Source organism: Dermacentor albipictus, chromosome 1, assembly GCF_038994185.2.
Source record: "Dermacentor albipictus isolate Rhodes 1998 colony chromosome 1, USDA_Dalb.pri_finalv2, whole genome shotgun sequence".
Taxonomy (NCBI): domain Eukaryota; kingdom Metazoa; phylum Arthropoda; class Arachnida; order Ixodida; family Ixodidae; genus Dermacentor; species Dermacentor albipictus.
The window spans coordinates 23828445-23850274 of record NC_091821.1 but is presented as its reverse complement, the minus strand read 5'-3'; the positions used below and the strand labels follow the sequence as shown (position 1 = coordinate 23850274).

General features: G+C 48.9%; 1 protein-coding gene across 2 annotated transcripts in view; it reads right to left on the bottom strand.

The window, feature by feature from the left end:
- LOC135920476 (maternal embryonic leucine zipper kinase-like) overlaps positions 1-21830 on the bottom strand; it is a 154412-nt gene that overhangs the window by 64423 nt on the left and 68159 nt on the right. For both annotated transcript variants that reach the window (XM_065454736.1, XM_065454733.2), the window contains one exon: positions 17116-17173. In XM_065454736.1, the coding sequence (XP_065310808.1) occupies positions 17116-17173 (58 nt within the window). The remainder of the gene's footprint in view (positions 1-17115; positions 17174-21830) is intronic.

Sequence of the window (21830 nt, the reverse complement as noted above, 5' to 3'; positions counted from 1 at the left end):
ACAAACCATGACAAACGAAATAAGCGCGAACAAGACCAACCGAAGCAAACCAAACAAGCACGAGCAGATGATAGTACGAAACCAACGGTCCGGCCGAGACCAGATACGAGTATGCATCGAGCGGTCGGGCGGGTCCGCGTGACACCAGTTTCCTGCGCGGACGCCACTAAAGGGCCGCTCGCATTGGTCACCGCCGTTGGCGGCTCGCGTCTTTCATCTCCCGCTCCGCGTTCGCTTTTTCATCTTTCGCTGTGCTCGTTCGCTCGGTGACGCTGCCGACGCCACTGCCGCTCGCCGCAGGAACGGGCGCGTAAGAGCTGCGCTTTAAAAGTAACAAACAGACAACACACAACAATTTAGCACTACACTCGAGCACTTCCGGCACAGAGCAAGTGTCGTCTGCTTGTGTTACACCGTGCTCCATGTTGACGCGAGCTACGCAGTCAGTGTTGGTCTCAAGGTTCTTTTTCGCGAAGACCATGAATCACCCTTGCTGAGTTGTGGGCTGCAAATCTAGCGATTGGCGACATGTCAAGATGCGACGTCGCGTCCCTATGCGAGGCAACTGCGAGCAGAGTGGCTGCAGCGCATGGGACTGTCGCTATCTGATCGGCGCCAGGATCTATCTACATGTTTGCGGCTGTCACTTCACGCCGGAGGATTACTACCGCAATTGAAAGTTTTAGCATGTCTGGTAGTCCAGTAAATGCAGGTGGACTGGGCGTTTTGCCGGATGGGCGGGGGCGCCAACGTGAGCGTCCTGCACGGCTCAGCCACCTTGTGGCGCAGAGCTCAAAGAGATAAACACAGAGTTAATATAGCAATAAACAAGTGTATTCTACTTTGCTGCCGATGTAAATTTTAGGTGGCAGCGTAATCATGAACACGTTGGCTTTAAAAATAATGTTTCAGATGTTTTACACTTGGTTACAGCAATACTAGCCCTGTGTTTTGCTGGTTGAGCTCTGTGCCACCAGGTGGCTGCAACGCGCACGCCGCTCACGTTTACGCCTTCATCCATCCGTCAAAACGTCCAGCTCGCCTGCGTTTACAGGAATACCGGACATGCTCGTCGCTGCAACTGAACGCTAGCAACACACGCTGCTTGGATAGCGCTCGCTGAGGGTCGTCGGCCAGGCGGCTGGCGGAGAGGTTGGAGAGGTTTCGCGCGCTGGCTCCAAGACACCGGAAGTAGACGACACGACGTCACATATCATGACGCAGAGCCAGTGAAGGCGGAGCTTAGCCCCGATCGCTCGGCGAACCAGTAGATGAAAAGCATGGCTAGGAAGCAGGGTAAGTTGTAATCGTCCATAGCTCTCTAATCTTACACGCTTCACTTAAATTGCGGCGCGAATGTTTTACTGTAGTTGTACCTATACGCGTCTACAAAATTTGTCCCAATCGTTTCATGGACTCTTTAAACAAACCTGTCGTTGGTGTATGTGGACACGCCATATTGGAATCGTATAGTGACACTCGCAAAAAAAAAATGCAGTCGACTTCCGTTAATTCGACCCTGACGGGACCAACGAAAGTGGTCGAATTATCCAGCAGGTGAAATTACGCAAGAGGCAAAAAAAAAAAAAAAACACCGCTCATTCATTTGGCAGTATTTACCCCTTTCTAACAGCTCCGTGAATCAAACGCGCACCCATTTTATATCAGTTCAATGTAGAACGTAAAAATGACAACACAGCTCCTAAACAAAGCAAAAATCGGACGGACACCGGATCGTTTTAGCAAAGAGCACGCAGCACGCCTCCGAAAGTCGCAATAATGATAAAACAAATCGAAACCAGCAATCTTTACCTTCACATCATAATGACCAGCCAAGTTCGAATGATTCGGCGATGGCTACGTTCACGATCGAAATAAATAAAGTTCGTTCGCACAGAAATGTATGGCCGCCGGCCGGAACCTTCAGTTCAAATCAAATTAACCGGAGTCTAATTAACAGAAGTCTACTTATCTAGGGTCGTTTTCCAATAGACAGTGTCCATACCATAGCCCCGTTGCGGAGTATGCATACTCCGCAATGGGGCTCTTGACCATTCAAAGCAGCATGTTGCTTTGAATAGGTAAAAGTCGCCCCCGACCCCAGTTTTCATGAAATTTAAGGAGGACATTTATTTTAAAGGAGCTTTCAGGGTTCTTGAATCTTTTTTTTTTTCAAAATAAAAGGATTTCAAGGAGGTGTACGAATCCTGGACACCACGCTACTGTGCCGCCAAAACGTAAAGCCTAAACGTGCAACGAAAGTGACGGCATCATGTAGGTAAATGCTGTGCTTAACTAAAGCGTATTGCAAGCTCACTAACTTGTACGATGTTTCTTGGCGGAGGCACTCCAAAGGAGCTTTCATTAGCATTATGTCGCAGTGGGAGCCTTTACACAAGCAGATAAACGGAACATAAATGCGCCCACTAGAATAAAAGCCTTACCTACTAACAAAAAAAAAAGTTTGCTGGCGTTTCTAGACATTACATAAATAACGTACACGGTTAACTGGGCCCTCCTTAGGCACAGTGCATATGTCTTCAAACCCTTCATACCTGACCGCATATATTCTATGTCTCTCGACCGAGCTTAAAAAAATAAAACACCTTCCCCGGGTGTCGCACTGTGAACTTACGCTCTTACTTGGCTTGACCATGAGACGGCAGGAGAGACAGATGAAAGCGGAAAGGCAGAGAGGTTAACCAGAAGGGAATGTCCTTCTGGTTAACCTCCCTGCCTTTCCTCTTTCTTCTGTCCCTACCACCATGTCATCGTCATGAGATGCTAAGGGCCTAATACCTGAACAACACGCTAAAGTGCTCGCTAGAAGAAGTACGCGCAGCACATAACACGATCGATTAAGGAGCCGCCGGCGCACGGTGCGGCTCGACGAGCGGATTCCGCAAATATGCGTGCACGTACTGGCTGCATGAGCGATATAGAGGAGCAGTGGCTGCGGGCGCTTTCGATGCCACTTGCCTCGAAACAAGCCAGACAAGCCAGGACAGAAATTGGTACTCAGCATTCGATCGGACAGGAGCAGGCAAACATCGCCACCGTTCTTCGATTCCCCCTCTTGCCGAGGCGCACGTTTGAGGACGCAATGGAGTGGCGGTGGGCAGGTGGAGCCTCCGTCCGCAAACTGGGCTGGCCCAGCATGCGAGCATACAAAAGTGCTCGGAGATGACTCAAAGAAAGAATGTATAGCTGACTTACGTATAGCGAGTGGAGCGGCTGAGCAACGCACGCAGACGCCGTTTACAACACGCACGCGAGCTCTGAGAGGACTTGGGGCTCATATTTAAAGGGACACTGAAGGAAAGTATTGAGTCGAGCTAGATCGACACAGCATTCGTGTACAAGTCTATCATCGCTTTCTGCATGACAATATATGAATTTTTCAACTACGACACTGCCGTCGAAGGTACCGCTACTGCTTCTCAATTTTAACCGCCTGCGCCAAAGCGGATGACCTGACGTCATCTCCACATGACCGGTCGTTATGTCTTTTGTAGGCTTTATTTAGCTCTATATACGAAGCGTATTGCTTGGCGGGTGTAGGTGGTCAGCTCGTGTGAGCTACTCTGTGGCTCTACTTGGGTTCAAGTTGCAAGTTACGGTCACTTGAGCCTCCGCTGCCTGAGGCGGCAGTGTGGTGAAGTGCCTCACGTTGCCACCTCGGCCGTTGTAAGCAGAGAAAAGCGATACCGTTCCCACTGACCGGTGGCCGCCACTCTGTGAATCAGAGGTGCTGACGCCATGCATAAGAGATACCATAGTCGACAACAAATGGCGCCACTCCGATTTCTTATTGTCGTCATTTTCTCGCTTACAAAAATTGTTTTAATTACGAATGAAGAATTTGTTACTACGGAAGCATATTCTTTCAATGTAGCTCGACTTGAAGGAATCCTGAAATGATTTTGACGATTTTATACAAACGTACTGAGTCGTTGTTAGGGTAGATCCTTCTGGTAATTAATTGACGCATGTAAGTTTTCCACGCGAAGCGCGTAATTTATTACAAGGTTTTAAAAATGTGCATCGCTACCGATTCGGAGCATGCCTTGGCTGAGTTTTCAGGCGCCCCTGATCAGGTGACGCGAAGTGGCCTTATGACGCCAGTAGGGCGAGCTATTCAATTGGCTGCCCAGGCCTCGTAATCCATAATTTTTCTAGCTTTATGGCGAAGAAATATAGTTCGTAATAGTTGGAATGTTAGTTAATTTCTTTCTATAAAAAAGAAAGTAACAGAAAAAAAATGCACAAGGACAATTTATCACTACACTCAAGACTTCCGGCACATAGCAAGTGTAGTCTGCTTGTGTTACAACGTGCTCCGTGTTGACGAAAGCTCCGCGTAGTGTTGGTCTCAATCTTTTCGCCAGCACCATGGTTCGCCCTTGTTACGTTGTGGGCTGCAAACGTAGCGACTAGCAATATGTCAAGCTGCGACATCGCGTCCCTCTGCAAGGCAAGCAGACGAGCATGCCGGCATGGCTGCCGCGCATCGGGCTGTTGGTATCCGATCGACGCCAGGATTTGCGCGTTTGCGGCCGTCACTTTACGCCGGAGGATTACTAAAACAATAGTGCCTCGCGTGACCGGTAATCGGGTAAGCGCAAGCGGACTGGGCCTGTGCGTTTAACGGCATGAGTGGAGGCGCAAACGTGAACTGTCTGCACGTTGCAGCCACCTTGTGGCAAAGAGCTCAACCAAACACAGAAATAATATAGGAGTAACCAAGTGTATTCTGCTTTCCTGCTCGTGTAAATTTTTGGCAGGAGCGTAATCTTGAACGCGTTGTTTTTCTAGATTGAGTATTTTAGCGTGTCCGCTATTCCGTCAAACGGGGGTGATTCGGGCGGATTGCCGGATGGTCGGTGGCGTAAACGTGAGCGGTGCAGCCGCCTGATGGCGTAGAGCTTTGCCAGATAAAGAGAGCTGAAATTGCAGTAACCTAATATATGCTGCTTCGCTGCTGGTGCAAATTTTCGACAGCGGCGTAATTGTGAACACGATTACGCTGCTGTCGAAAATTTACACCAGCAGCTAAGAAAAAATATAGTAATTGGTTCTGTGCTTATGTGGTTGAGCTTTGCACCATCAGCTGGCACCACCAATCTGGCCGCTGCCGTTTACGCCCCCACTCATCCGGAAAATCTGCCCGCGCTTGCCGGAATACCGGACGCACTAAAATTCTCTAGTGTTTAAAACGTTTTACACTTGGTTAGAGAAATATTAGCTCTTTGTTTGGACGTTTAAGATCTGTCTGCGCCACCAGGTGGCTGGACCGTGCAGACTGACCAGCCCGCTCATGTACGCCGACGCCAAAGCTCCATCACAGCAATAGCAATAGGGCTATAGTTTACGCCTCCACCCAACCGTCACAAAGTCCAGCTCGCCGCGGTTACCGGAATACTGGACTCGCTCGCGCTACGACAGAATGCTCGCAACGCACGCTGCCTCGATAGCTCTCGCTTGGGATCGACGGCCAGGCGGCTGGCGGAGAGGCTGGAGAGGTTTCGCGCACTGGCTCAAAGACAACCGGAAGTAATCGACACGACATCCCATCTTGACGCAGAGCCAGTGAAGGCGAAGCTTAGCCCCAATCACACGGCGAAGCAGTTGAGGATAAAATGCATGGCTATGGAGGAGGGTAACTTGTAATCGTCTGTAGCATCTCAGCATGAGACGGTTCACACAAATTGTGGTGCGAATGATTTACTGCGGCTTTATAGACCTTCGCACTGAGGCTTCCACGGGCGCCGTCATATTTGGACTACCGGCGCCGCTTACCGTCTGCTTGGCGGCGATGCCATACTGGACTGTCGTTGCTCAGCCTCAGCCGGCTCAGCGCTGCTGTTGCTATCAACAAACAGATTAAAAACGTTGGTTGCTATCTACATCTGTTTTTCTCCGTATCTTCGGCCTTCACAGAGTCGTCTTGCCCCTTTCGTGCTATTCTCACCAGTGTCGAGAAGCATCGGCTACGCATCGAGACGGAAACTGTCCTGCTGGCAGCGGCCGTACGACTGCGCGCGACTGCCGGATAGCGCCGGCAAGCGTCAACTCAGCGGTGCAGCTGCTTTGACCTATGATTCTCCGTGTCTTAAGCCTCCTCAGCGTCGTTTTGGACCTTTAGTGCAAGTATCACCGGTGTTGAGAGGTGTCGCTTTACTCATTAGGGCGCGAACTTTCCTGTTTTGAGCGCCCGTGGCTGCGAATCAGTCCGTGCTATTGTGGAACGGCGTCGATTTGACGATGAACATAAACAGGGATTAAACGCGCTTCGGCGCGTTTCGAAAAATCAGTCTGACAGTCGTCCATACATTCGTCAGAGGAGGACTGGGAGATGGGGCCGCCTGTGGCACAAGGTTTTCTTCTGCCCTCTACATATGAAAGGGGAGCGCTTATTACCGATGCTATCGCCAACACAACGTGTGAGCCTACCTTCTTCGGCACTTGGATGTCGTGTTTAGTGATGCGCCGCCGCTCCTTCACGACCTATACTATTAATACGGAAACGACCACTGTCATCACGCTTGCCAAAACTTGACCTTGTTGGCTCATATTTGCATATTTATAGCCCATTTAAACATTAGGGGCTGATGATGGAGACACACACAGCGCATCTTACCTTCTTCGCGTATCCGAGTTGAAGCATCGGCTCTGGATTCTCAAATTTCCGCTTCATGTCGATAAAATGAATCGAGCAGACGCGCGACGACTCCGTAGGGACGAATCCCTTACGATTTACAGCGCTAATCCAGCGATGTTTCAGTACCGCGTCGGCAGGAAACCGATACAACTGTTAGATGTTGCAGCCGAGTCCTCTTGCAGAACATTGTGCGTGCTGCACTGCACTTTTCTTGCTGCATTGCGCTTCTGGTTGTTAGAACCGCACACAGCGCAGTGCTGCCCGGACGTTCGCATATCGTGTGCGGATAACCTTAACATCGCGAAAACGTCGTGCAGTCAATGCAAGAACTGCGCGCGTGACAGTCCAACAAGAGAGGGCAACCGTGAGACGCTAGCCACTCTCGCTACCGGGGGCCTGGTATCCGTTTCCGACTCTCTGGTTCGAGGCTTCCGGTGCAAAGGTCTATAGCCTATGCGTCTGCAAAATTTGTCCGAGCCGTTTCAGGACCCTTTAATATTTGCCTTTAGTGTCCCTTTCAAGGGACACTAAAGGTTACTATGAAGTCAAGTTAAAGTGACAAAGCAATGCTCTAAAACGTCTAAGGCGTCAATATAATCGCGAACAGAGCTTTAGTAACCGAGAAATTGAGGTAAATGCATGACACAATTTGAGACCCCCCAGCAACATTCCGGTACTAGCCCGATGACGGAGGCACTCCTCATCATAATTTATGTCACTATAGTGCTCGACTACTCGTATTAAAAAGATCATTTCACTAGGTTATAAGACGGAAGAAAATGCTACTTGTCTACTTCTGTTCGATTCTAAGAAAAAATAACATTCTGACGTTACCCTTCAGTAGTATGGGTGGTCGAAAGGTTTCGTTTTAGCACGACTCTGCGCAGCATGCGCTCTGGAGTTTCAATTGTTTCGTTATCGCGCCGTGCTGCGCTGGCTCTGCTGACTCGCGATATTTGCATTTGGAACAAGGAAGCGAGAATGCCACGTTCATGTGATGTCGTGGGATGCGCGAACGGTCCGCGGAACTTGGCCAAGGGCAGTTGCAGCGGCGAATCCAACGTTACTTATCACTGTGTGCCAACGAGTGAACCTCTCCGATCGAAGTGGTTAAGTGCCGTACCTCAGTCACAGCGCGTTGGCAAAGAGCCGAAAAATCTCATAGTGTGTTCGCTGCACTTTCGTCCAGAAGATTACGAGTTCAACGCCGACTTATTGAAGTCGTGTGGAGTGCCTTTCAAAGCGATGCTTTCCCGTAGCGCTGTTCCGTCGGTCTTGCCTGCATTCTCCGAAGCGCAAGAACAACTGCAGGTCGAAGACGGGGCGGTGAGTGCGGCATCTGGTTTTCACGAAGGAAAAGCTACAAATGTAAAGCTATGACATACAGTTGCCGTCGTAGTAGTACGTGACGACACCGGCAGCGCGAGCCCTCAGCAGCAGGTCACGTTTATCAGTGCTTAAATCGCTGAAGTCGAGTCCAGCATCGCGAGCCAATGTGTCGTTGTCAGGGTCGCCCATTGCAACGAGCGTCAAAGTTGGAGTCATAAAATAAGGAACCAGCTTATCGTCGCGCGCTTTCCCTTCCGCTAGCCACCACAGTTCCGCTTTCGCGCTGCTGTCGGCTCTGTCTTGGTTCTCTTTCTGGCCACGCGTTTGCGTTTTGAGCAGGAAAGCCGTAGCGCCGTCTGCGGGAGCCTTTTTACTCACCAACGGCGCAACGTCACTGTGAGACCATGACGTCACCACTCCTCGATCGGAGGGCGGGCCATTTGAACTGCGCTAGAGGTACGCGGACGCTTCAGAGCGCATTTTCTCTTAAAATAAGTCTTCTTCGCAAGAAACAAGCGTTTCGAGGTTTCTGGGATGGTATTTCAACAGTCAACGCTGTCTTAATATTCACCTTCAATGTTCCTTTAAGAACAAAATGAAGCTTGCGCGAAGATTCGCGAAGGCAGAACCATTGTATCCGGTTTAAACGCTACCAATGCCGCTGAAACACCCTTTCACATCATTTCAGCTATGTTTAGCATCTGCGTGGGAAACATAATGTTCAGATACTAAACTTCAGCTCCACGTGACTGAGAAGAGGTCAAATTAAATAACTTTCGGATAGGACAGTACACACTCAGTTACTTGGCATCCCCTCCGCCCACCCCCCATACCTCAACTAATACACAGAAATTCTAACGCTTATCTGCCCTTTATGTGAAACTACTTACTTTGATTTACGAAAGATACAAGCACAAAAGCTGAGGAGGCTGATGAATCTTCGAGAACATTTGTCCTATTTTTTTCAGCGGCACACACTACTTTCCTAGCAGTTGCACGACTTTTGCGCACAAGAGATACGCGGTAAAATAAAAAGAAAGAAACGAAATACGCATTATTCAGCAGATTGGCAATGCCGCAACAATAGCAAGCGCACGCCACGATTTCCACACGCAAAGTCCGACAAATGCAGAAAGAACAGCGGCGTGGAAAAGCCGCGCAACACACACACAGCACACGAAATAACACGCACTCTTTCGCCACCCAGCGGGTTGTCTTTTCGGGGGGTAGAACCCTCCCCAGCTTATTACGCCCCATGAAAAAACGCCACAGCACTCAACCATTTGGAGCCGGCTTTAAACAAGGTGCATCGCGCGCATTTGGCTCAGGATCGCGCGGAGCCTTACAGTGAGGGCGAAAAGTTGCGACCCAGGCATGAGCATACGTAGCAAACGTACACTCGCGCAAAGAATTAAAAGAGCGAAAAAAAAAACACTGGGTGAAAGAGCGTATAGGAGCGCCGCGGATTCCAGAAACTCTCCCGATGGGAGCGCATTTATTCAGGCGGGTCAGGAAACAAAATTTGAAGCAGAGCCCTAACCGCGACCAGAGAGGCGTTAAAGCTGCACACCGCCGAGCCTCCGAGACACACCGCGAGAGGTTTTTTTGCGGCGGCGACTCCCGAATGCGCATACACCCTGCACGAGAGCGGTAAGGCGACGACGTTGACCAATCGGAAAAAACCGGAGCCGACGAAGCGGCAGCCTCAATCTGCGCGACCACCCGCCTGAGAAATTAAACGCACCCGAGGGGAAGAAATTTCCTCCAAGCTCGGCACACGGAGGGCGGTCGTCGAAAAGCCGCCCGGGATAAGAAAGGTGGGAAAAAAAAAAAAAGAAGGCTCAGCCTGCAAAGCGCATGAGCTCCCACAAACGAAGGCGGGAGGAGAAGAACGGTGGCGGCTATAGGAGGTTAGCAACCGCGCTAGAGCCTGCGGCTAGCACGCCCGAAAAAGCCCGAGCGGATGTGACACCAGAGCGGTGTGATCCGCTTCCAGAACGCCCCAGAGACGAATTCCGTGCAGCAGAGACGGAAAGTATATGATGCAGACACTAAAGGTGGGAAGTCTCTCGCCGCCAATCCTCTTATCGTCGCGGTCGGGAGGGATTGTTTGTGGTCGTTTTTTAACAGCGATGATAGAGAATTGTCAGCCCCCCACCACGGCTTGTATGCTTTGTTTGTTGCACACATTGCTTTGGTATACCGGCCACCGCACCTTATTGCTTTCGGGTCACCCCATTCTATAGGCTCGTGTAACTACCGCCTCCAATGTGTAAAATACCTGAGTGCATGTTCAGCAAGATCTCAGCACGAAAAAAAAAAAGGAAAAGAAAAGGAAATAAAGAACATTTCAGTTCCAGCAGCGACAGATCTCGACAGCCATCGGTAAAACAACAGCGCGAAATAAACACGGACAAGGGACGAACACAAGTCGAGCGCTGCTGTGTTCTTCCCTTGGCTGCTATCCGGTTTTTCAAGAGACGCGGGTTCTGCGAAGGTACAGCGCGCCAAGTTTTTGAAGCATTTCTGTCCGCTATATGTAACAGTGACGCATGCGTCAGCTCTCTTCCTATCGTTGTAACTGACAAAGAGCTTAGGTATCTCCGCCACTATTCTGATAGCACATTTTAGTTTCATTATTACGAGTTCACGTTTAATCACTTGACGCATGCGCGGTTGGAAGAGCACGATAATGTTCCCTCCCCACAAACCTCTTTTCAAACGTATATTTGTGTATAAGCACAATAAACCCAAGCAGTTGGTCAGCGCTTGTGCTGCGTTCCTCCTTTGTCAGTGTTTATTTCGCGCTCTTTTTTCACCTATGGATTCGTACCAACTAGCTCGCATTTATACAATTTGAAGTTTTCCTGACAGGATCAGAGCCGTGCAAATTACTTCGTGCTCCGTGACTAGCCGTGCAAATTACTTCGTGCTCCGTGACTTCCTGCATGCAAGTTGGAACATAAAGATCCAGGTGACGCACGATAACAGCTACGTGGGAAGACTCCCACATAAAAAAGGGGAAAAAAACGGACCGGCTGTTCGTAATTGTATTGCTGTGTTCTTCTGCAAGGTGGGAGGGAGTAGCTGGACACTTTGAGAGTCAGTAGCCAGACGGACGCCACTACAGAATGTCTTACGGGCTTGTCGTGACACTTGTCCCAACTCTTGTAACGCTACTCTTGCGGAATCGTGCAACGGACAGCTAATCTCCTAGAGATTTTGATTATTCCTTGGAAAAACGACAAAAGCACGCGAAATGCTCCAAACGACGTTTACCGAGGGCGTACTCAGCCGTAAACGAGTCCTTGAGCAGATTCGGCGGTTCCAAGAGTAGAAATAATCATTAAATACGTCTTCATTTCGGTCGACCTTCAATCAGTCATACGAGATTGTCGAAAAGGTTTGACAAAAAATTAACGGGAGTCGTCGCTACACAATTGGCAAGGCTTCATAAGCTGCTGGCGTGAGCTGGGAGCTCTTGTGAGTGGATATTGAGTGTGTGCTTGGGCATCAGACGCGTTGCCGCGAAGTGTGTTCCCTGCCGGCTCCCAGAGGACAAAAAACAAGACAAAGAACATTTGTTTGATTTTGTGCCAGGGTCTGAAAAATCGCATTGAAACTGACACCAACCTTCTTTCTAAGATTAGTCCGGGCGACGAAAGTTAGTGCTGTGGGGTATGACCCTGAAACTGAGCATGTTTCTAGCCATTTGAAGACGCCTTCAAATGGCCAGAAACGTTCTGGCTACGAAAACGACTTCAAAAAGAAAGAAAGAACGCGACAAGTGTGCGCGCGTGAAGATGATGATTATAGTCCCTTTTTCTATTCTTCTTCGGCGTTTCTGGAATTGAGCAGCGGGAATTTGTTCCTCCAGGGCAGAATGTAAATCAGCGATTTTACTTGGTATTGAGGCGATTAAGCGAGAATGTACGATGAAAACGCGCCACATTGTGGAATGCTGGCGATTCCTTTCTCCTTCACGTCAGCGCCCTAGCTCACACTGCTTTGTCTCTGACGTGGTATATAGCCTTGCAGACATGGGCCGGCGTTTCCAAGCCACCCTATTCATCGTGCCGAGCTCGCTGCGATTTTTCCCTTCATTTTTAAAGAGAAAATTAAACGAAGGTAGACTTTCCATTGTGCGCAAAGTAAAGACAGCTTCACGCGGGCCACTCAATAGCATTAAGCTTGAGGAGCTCCAGAGTTAAGGATGATAAAATCGATAAACGATTAATCAATTATTCGATTAAAAGTATCCAGCGAAACGATTAATCTTCATCGATGTCAACCTTTCATATAATCGACCGCTTGATTAATCGTTTTCGAGAGTTTGACAGGAGTGGCGCGAAAATTTTCAAATCGCACTGGAACGGCGTCGCACGAGCTGTGACTGTGCGGCTGTGGTAAACGACTGTCGACTGTTTTTCCAAGTCCCGAATGATGCCGAGCCTCGCGCTTCCCCTCTCTTCCCCCAACACCGCACACGACACCCAGCCCTCCGAAGCCAGAAACTTGAAATGCCCTCTCAATTCAAGGCATAAAATATTGACAACTCAGTCATTGATCGTCGTGACACTCGTTGTCCACTAAAAACGTGGCACAGCATGCGCACCAGCTGGAAGCATGTATGCTGACATAGCAATGGAGTTCATGTCAATTCCAGCAAATCTATAGCTTCCGAGCGTCTATTCTCGCACGCTGGTTGTGTGGCCATTCAAAGAAGGTGTCGGTTTCACCCAAACATCCCAGGCAGTTAACATGCCTTCGCTCTGTAGAAAAGAGCATGTGGCTTAAAATCCTAAACCAGTAATTTTCTTTTCCTCTGTGCATACTGCAATTGCTTGCATAGTTTAGTTGGACTTCACCCTTTACTTTTTCCATTTTTCTTATTTCTTGTTTAAGCGAATTCTATAAAGATTCACTGGTGCCATGTATCTTGTTTAAGTCTGCTCTAAGTGCCATTCTATAACATCTACCGTTGATCTTTACGAAGGCCACTAGTGCCAACTCTAGTTAGTTTTTAACAATTTAAAGATTATTCTTGATAAAACTTTACACACTCGTATTTCTAACTTGCTTCCACCTCTCAAATATTAAAATGAGGTCCTACAAAAGTAGAGTGTGTTTCAACCTTTTTGAAGGACCCGGCTTCGTATAGTGGTCATCGGAATAAACGCGCAAATACTGTCAACTTTGCATAAGCAACGGCTACACAAAAAAATAATATAGCTTTCAGTATAGCACTAGCACAGCGTGGTCCAACGTTCGCATGTGCAGAACGCAATTAAGAGCTCGGCGGGTTACACGCAGTTTGCACCAATATGGAAAGGCACCCTTAATCTCTATGTTTAAACAGCGATTCTTGCAAGTGCGCCATTCTCTCACTCAGTGCTACTTGCTGCACAGCTCTCATGTTTAAAAAAAAAAAAAGAAGCACCATCGGAGGGACTTCATTTCACTGCAGAAACAAACAAAGAAGCGAAAACATCCGACTTTAAAACGAAAACCTGGTGTTCGCTTTCACGTGCACCACGTGTACGTACGCTAACTTTTTGGATTTGGCGTTGCGAGCCCGCGCCGCTCGCTTCGATTCGAATTCGCCTTCACAATATACTTGCCCTCGCGACAGCAAGAGATAAATGCTTAAATCAGCTTTAATTTGGCTCGCATCTCACTTTGATGACGAGGTCGTAGGAAAATTTTCGCCGTTGTTGAGATCAGCTGTCCCTTTCGATGTTCCTACGCCTAACAAAATACGCCATCATTGCTGCGAAAGTGCTTTGATTTCTGTCGACCAGTTGGCGCCCCAGCATTCAGCGTTGGCCGTGCGTTGGCCATGTGGAGCACTCTGAAGAAATCTTACGTGTGCGTAGCGGGGCCGTGAAGCTTTTGCGTGTGCGTCGTATTCTGCCTACGCTGCACCGTCAGAGGGGGAAAAAACGTGCAGAGCAACGAGACTCGGTTCTCTTTGAGCGAACAGATCTTACGTTGGTGCAGAACAGAATCCCGCCGCTAGAGCTAAAGCTAAATTGTACAGAGGCAAGGTCAGCGTGGAGGCTTCTTTCTGAATTTTCCTAAGTTGAAAATTAGGCGAGCCGATATGGCATACTTGCTAGCGGTAAGCGCAATAATCACGTAACAAAATAAGATGAACACACACAAACACAGTGCATGTTCTTTCTTTCACAGTCAAACGTTCTTTCAGAACATTTGACTGAGAACTTAAGGACCCCAATGGTTACGTGAAGGTTAAGACAAAATGTAAGGAGGGTAAATAAGACTATTTACGCGTTTATTATTATTAAATACGTAAGCATTTTTATGCCTACCCAACGAAGAAAACCGTCCGCCCGCCCCGTAAGACGATAGCTTTCGAGATACGGCCCGCAGCAGCGAGCGAATGCGCCTTCGTGCTGCCTCTCGCTCCAACGCGAACTAAGCGACAAGAACACAGCGCACACGAAGCTATCAGGACTCTGCGCACTCTGCAACATCGCAGATCGCGTTCAAGATGGAGCCCGCGCGGCTGCACCATACGCAGCCGCCGCCGGAGTACTGTTGATCACGGTTCCTAATGGTTCGACGTGGATGGATAAGGCGCTCAAGAGCGATAACGGTTTATAATGATCGGAACGTCATCAGCGCACCTGGCCCCGCCACCTGCAGTAGTTTGCTCGCGTCATCAAGGCACCTTGCGCCACCGTTCGCAGCAGTTCGTGTCGCCGCAGCGCTGTCGCTTATACTAGTCGGACCAAGTTTCATAAAATTGATAATGACACCGGGCTGCGCGGAGATGAGCAAGAGGCACAACGTTTACGCATACTTAGACAACTCCTAGAGGAGTTTCGGCGTTAATTTTATTTAGCCGCAATTAACAGTGACTAGCTCTGCTGTTTGCCAGAAGCTACCTGGTTTGGTTATTATAGCTTCAAGGCTTTACTGCAAAAGCTATCCGCATAATTCGATACGGCAGCCGTGGAGTGATACGCCCGAAACTTTTTTTGAACGGGCAACTGCTGCAGGGTCAGAATACCGCATATATATCGCAAAGTTGTTTTGGGTACTAACGAAAAACGTAAACGCGGCCGCGTGTAGTACATAAACAAATAATAAAACGAAAAACATATTACACAGGTCGCCACAGCTTCCAAATCCAGACTTTCGAAAAGCTTTTGAAAGGAAACTCGGTAGCGCGCACGCGAAAATAACGCATGCGCCAGCACAGCCCAAAACCAAAGCATTGACCGCAATATACTGCACCACCGTCGACAGTGTCGTGCGCACTAAAAGTGAACACAAATGGTCGCGCAGGAGACCAGGCACCGCAACCACGGTGCGAGGTGCTGACTGCATGGCACGGCCATGCAAGAGCAGAATGCTTAAAGGGTCACTGATGGGGCGACACTGAATCAGTTCACACATGGCAAAGCATTAGTTCAAAACTATTTTCATTCACTTGGCAGAAAATGGTTGATTAGTATATTTTACTTACATATTTATAAAATTACTAATTTAACACACACATGGCTCAAAATGTCGATGTACTATGCTCTTGTTTATTCAAAAATATATTTTATTGCGTGGGGAACCACTTCATCTAGAAACTTAAATAGGTTGCTTGTTCTGCAAAAAAAAAGCCATTAGAGCCAGTGACGGTTATTATGGCACATCACGGGATTTGCCTAGAAACTTTATTCAGGAAATATACTATTCTACCTGCACACCAAATTTATTATTATCGTTTACTGCAATATATTAGCCAAAAGAAACTTTATGCCCGACGGGCCTGCCGTAATGTACCATCTGAGAACACGTGGATAATTAGTACCTATCACACAAACTAACTACAGGAAACAGAGATTAATCTTTCAGGTACTATTTGTCATCAACCAAACTCCACTAGATGTGGAATTCTCGACTTCAGCAAAGGTGTTTAAAAAGAATGTCAAGCACTACTTGAATGAATATCTTATATAGTTGTACTCGCTGTAGGACAAGTTATTGTTTTGTGATCCTTCCTATGTATAAATATTCAGTTACTGTATTGATGTATCATCATAGTTGTTTTCTATGTACATAACCAATGCATCTTCTGTTATTTCATATGAAGTTGTATTTGATATTCCCGCGTATTTTGTTGTTTTGCATGCGCTGGATGTGTGTTCTGCTGCCTGTAACAGGGAACAAAGGCCCAGTCAGGCCTACCGCCCTGGCTTACCGCTTCGTTTGAAAGAAATAAACACCAAGTCAAATGAAACCAAATTGTGAAGGAAACAAACACCAAATTTTCGTTTCTTGGACTCCGCAGCGAAGCCTCTGTGCCACACAGTGTGACGCCGCGAATTTCAAATTTCCTTATTTGGGTCACTTTTCGCCGACAACGTTCCCAAAATTTGGTAGCTTGAGCTCTTTGTTCATTTGAAATCCAGCGTAGTCTTCCGTCTTTACCAGTATTCAAATAACCACAACCGAGCCGACGCCGTCAAAATCCATGAAGCCACACTGAGCCGGTGCGGGAACCTCAGAACTCCAACAGTTTTACGTTTTGGCGTCTTTTCTGGCTTAATCCTCTAACGGTAACAGCGGACGCTTTGCTGTATCAGACGCGCAATTTACTAATACAACATAACTTGATTATCTTCAGCGTCATCCAAGTTCTGCAAGACTGCGTCGAAGTACATACTTCGACCTCACAGTCATGTTCTATTTGCTGTTACGAACACACTAGGCTGATTCGATTCGTCCTGCATTTTGTTAACTAGTTTACTGATGTTCAGTGCCAGTTCCGTGCTCGTGCAGAATAGGCCCGGCACTACCTGCACAACATGCAGGAAATGCTGCGAGCTCGTTCTGCCCCAAAGCCTGCACCAAGTGAAACGAATGGCGACGTGCAGACGACGCCATGTTACACTGGTGAAACGAATAGCGAGGTGCAGCACCCCCTGAACTAGTTCACGAAGTGCAGGCGAATCGAATAGACCAAATACTACTTGTACGTGCTGCGGTCGGCAGCCTATGCTGTAACGCACGACTTCGACGGTGCAGGAGATGGCGTGCGCGGAGGGAGCGGCGCGCAGCGCCGAAAGTTCTCGAGTGAGGGCTTTTCTCGAGTGAAGACTTACCTTTTGACGACCGGCGTGCTCGATCCGGTAACGTTGGCGCCATTGTGCGGTACCAGCACTGCAAGGACAAGAAAGGCACCCAGGTCAGTTTCATGAGAGCTGTGAACACCTTGCTACGTTTTTTTTTTACCTCCTCGTTCCACTGTAAAACGCAGTAGAGATGTTGTCAAAAAGACTTTTAGGAACATTTTGCGAATCCATAATCGTCATCATCATCACCAGCCTATATTTATGCGCACTGCAGGATGAAGGACTCTCAGCGATATCCAGTTCTGCCAGTCTTGCATCAGCCATTCTCACACGAATACTTCCCACGCATGTTTATCGCAATATTTCATTGAAAATCTCGCAAAATTTGCTCATGAATCGATATAGTCAGACGCAATTCGTGCGTGAGGCAATCGCTTTTGTCTTTTTTTTTCAGCGGAAAGCTTGCGTAACAGTCAAAAATTTTCTTTTCTCGAACGTGCTGGGCTCGCATCCATAAATATCTCACAAACACGAACCCCGCCCCCCTCCCCGCCATATACATTCAACTTCATCGTAACATACCTAACACAAACTCTTCGCTTGCGTAGCGCGGCGAGGCTGCATATTCAGCTCATACAACTGAATTCGGCACTAGCAGAGAACGCCTCGAATACCGCTCGCGTTATAGCGAAGCAAAGCAAACACCGTAACATCTCTGCACAGCTCGTGACGGACTTGTTTGTGTGGCCGCACGATGACAGCACAGATGAGAATTCACAAAGCGAGCCACTTTGGGCGAAAACTGCCGGTTGAGAAAGTTGGAGAAAGCGAGCCCGCCCTCCCCCTTCACCCTCTGCGTCAGATACCCAACGGGCTTATTCACGACGAGCGTTCCAAACCAATGACTTTCAAGATGCACACACGCGCACGCACCGAAAGACAACTTATCAGGCTGCCCGAAGTGAACAGCATTCACGACTAAACAATGACTGGAGACCGATGATAAAAATTTGCAGGGTAAAGACAACAACAGCAATGGGGAAAAAAGAAAATGCGATTCCCCCCCTCCCCTCATGAAGTAGAAGAAAAGTATTGTTTCATCGGTATACAAAAAAGAAAGGAAGACGTCTTAAAATCCCACCGTACCTTTTTTGGCTTGCATTTTCTTCTCGGACAAAATAACAATCCTGATCGCTTCAATCACTCGCGAGACAATGAAGGGAGAAAAACAAGGACCTCGCGGCGGGAGAGGAAGGTCCTGGCGCCGCGAGGTTCCAGCGGCTGCGCCGAGAGAAAAACCAAGAGGGGGAAAAAAAAAATCCTCGAAAGGCAGTAAACTGAAGAGGAAGAAGAAACGAGACGAGACGGGGGCATCCGTACACGGGCAGCCGCGCGTATACACAGGTTATTAATAGCGCCCGAATTACGCGTGACTCCAAGGAACCATTTCTCAACGAGTTCAGGCGCGCGCAATCCACAGCGCCAGGCCAACAACCCACGACCAGCGCAAACAAGCCCTTCTTTTCGCTGGAGGCCTGCGATTTTTTTTTTTTCTTTTCCACTCTCGTTTTCCTCTTCTCCCAGCAGTTGTGTCGCTGTTTTTCGCCCAAGAAGTTGGACGCGCGTCGCGGAATCCGCAGCTAACGGTCATCAAAGGAGGCCCGCCGTGAGCCAAGCTGCGCGCGGCGAGCGACGTCGCCACCACCGCGTGCAGTGCACAAGAACAGCACGACGCGCGGTGATCGCACAGTATGCGAAGGTAAAGACGAGCATCGGCGCCTATGCGTGAATGTCGTATCGCCCGGCAGCCACATTAAGCGATGACCGCGCGCGCGTTTGGACTATCTAGTATGGCCCGCAAAGTGGAGAGACATGTCGTGACGTTCACACACGGCTGTCACAACTACCGCCGGACGGTCCTCACTGTTGATCCTGACTGCACGGCATGCGCTATCTGCGCAAAGAACCACAGGACGACTAACTATTGCTATAGGTGGCAGCTGCGACATTCAGTAAGCCCTGGCTCTTCTCGAAAATTGTTCCGACGACTGCGCCGCGTAGTGCGGGCACTCGAAAGTGATGTAAGCGCGAGACGCCACATGCTAATGCGAGTGAAGGACGTCGCAGAAAAATGAAGCGCAGCGCGTCTTTGTGTACAACCCACCGACAGTGATAAAACGCAGCAGATGCAACTTGGCTAAGCACCAGAAACCAAAGCGGGGACTCGGGAAAGGACGTCTTCAAACAAAAACATTCGTTCACACGACACACACTAAATTTATACGAACGCAGTGAGTCCTAAAGTTATACATCCAAGCTATGAAGGACTCTGCTGCGCGAGGTGAAATGTCAAGTGTGCAGTCAGTCCCGTATAGAAATTACTTTTCACGGGCCAATCACCTAGTTTACTACAACATATACATTTCAGCTACTGCGCTAAAAATCCACGTGGCACCCAAATTATTTAAAATGAGAAAAGTTACCCACCTCCTCTACCCACCATAGCTCAGTTCGCTGATCAGCGAGACACACTAGCAACAGGTGACAGCGTATAATTTCAATATTCAAAAGCTACACCAACTGGAATGCAGGAGCCCTCTTTCCACACGGGACGCCATGCTTTTATTTTAGCTTTCCATTAATTTCTCTCTCTCTCTCTTTGCGACAGCGCGTTGGGTGAAGAAACCGTCGGTGACAAAAGCAAGCTCGGCTTAAACCTACGCCAGTGATTGATTGCCAAGATCAAGAGTAAGCTAATCGTGAGATCGACCAGTGTCGGGCTTTCGTATCACGGGTGCCATTTGCCTTCTCCGTTTAGTCGAATGTAAAGATTTACCTCCGCACGTCATCACTAAAACTAACATATCTGTCGGTGTATGCTGCATTAAGTGTCAAATTGAGACACTCGATTTAAACACAGCGCGTTTAACTGACGGAAACGAATGAGACACGACCAAATCAGTGACCGAAAATTGCTCCACACTGCGTCAGGCACCGAACTGCAGCGGCTGGCTCGCGAAATAACGAGGCGGCTCCTATGGTTCAACGTAAAGAGAAGTAACGTCGTGCGATACTAGCAGACGACCACGGAATGGGTGTAATGAAGACGGCACCTCGAAGGAAATTTATGTCGGACCAACAGGAGGAGTGGTATTATTCAGTGACGCAAGACAAACAATGACCGCTGTAGTGCCCCTATATATTTTAGGAGCATTTCGTAGAAGCTGCGCTCGGTACCTTAAGTAAATAAATAGATAATTAAAAATTAAAGAAAAAAGAATCCCAAGACCGCTCCTTAACATTATCTGGTTTACCGTCGCGTGTGCTGAGCCTGAGACCGCAAGGCATGGACCGTAATCATTAGGTGCGCACGGCGTTAGTATAAAATCGCGGCCACTGCTGCGTACAAGAATAGACACAGCCTGTCCCATCGACAGCTTGCTTCTTGCACAATGCGCGAGCTAAAAATGCTACAAAAAACGACGGTGCGATGAGAGAAGAAGCAAGCAAAGGAGGCATTACACAACGCTGTTCTCCAAAGCAAATGGATGGCGTGGGCGCGATATGCTCGCCTGGCCGTTCGTCTTCGCAAGAGCACCGAGGAGAAGAAGAGGGGCGGCCGCAGCGAGTCTCTCTCTGCTCGGAACCTCGCGAAGCAAACAATGCGTCGGAACCCGGCCACAACTCGTGTTTGTTGCGGCGCGTCCAGCACGACTCCTTGAAGGAGAGAGACCCATGGCTCGTTAGCTCGGCAGCCACTTAGCCAAACAACGGAGGCAGCCCCTCTTCTCCGCGGGATAGGGAAATCACTCGCGGCGTGTACGCCCTGCATTGCTGGATGCTCGCCCTTTTCCGCTATTGCACTGTGCTGTTCGTGCGTCGGCCTCCGAAGCGCGCTTTGCCCTTTAACGCCGGGCCGCTTTCTCTCGAGAGTTTGTTCAATTAGCATCGGCTGTGGTCCCTCGACTGCACACTAACGACCGCGGTTGGGAAAAAGAGAGCATTAAAAGCGACAGAGAGAAAGGAAATCAAGAGCAGCAGCTGGACAGAAGATTCGGAACAAGGGAGGGAAGAAGCGGGAGACTACAAGCGCGCAGTCAAGCGGAAAGTGAACTGACAAGTGCTGCGTGCGGTGGCGCATCTATGCTCGCTGCAAAACACGGCAGCGAGCAACAAAGCGGCGCACACCAAAAGGTGACAGGCGCCGGAGCACAACTTCGGTGCATCAACTTTAAAGGGCCCCTGAAACGGTTCAGACAAATTTTGTAGACGCGTAGGGCACAGCTAAAGTTAATCATTCGCATCACAATTTGTGTGAAACGTCTCATATTAAGAGAGATACGGACGATTACAAGTTACCCGCCTCCACAGACATGCATTTTCTCAATTCGTTCGCCGAGTCATCGGGGCTAAGCTCCGCCTTCCCTGGCTCTGCGTCATGATGGCACGTCGTGTCGTCGACTTCCGGTTATCTAGGAGCGAGCGCGCGAACCCTCTCCAAGCTCTCCGCCAGCTGCTCGGCAGTCGACCCCAAGCGAGAGCTATCGAAGCAGCGTGATTCTGTCGACGTGTCTGGTATTCCGGTAATCACAGGCGTGCTGGGCGTTTCGACGGATGGCTGGAGGCATAACCTGAAGTTGATGAAGGAACTTTGGCGTAGACGTACGTGAGTGGCCTGATCGGTCTGCGCGGTCCAGCCACCCGTTGGCCCAGAGCATAGCCAGCCAAACAAAGAGCTAATATTG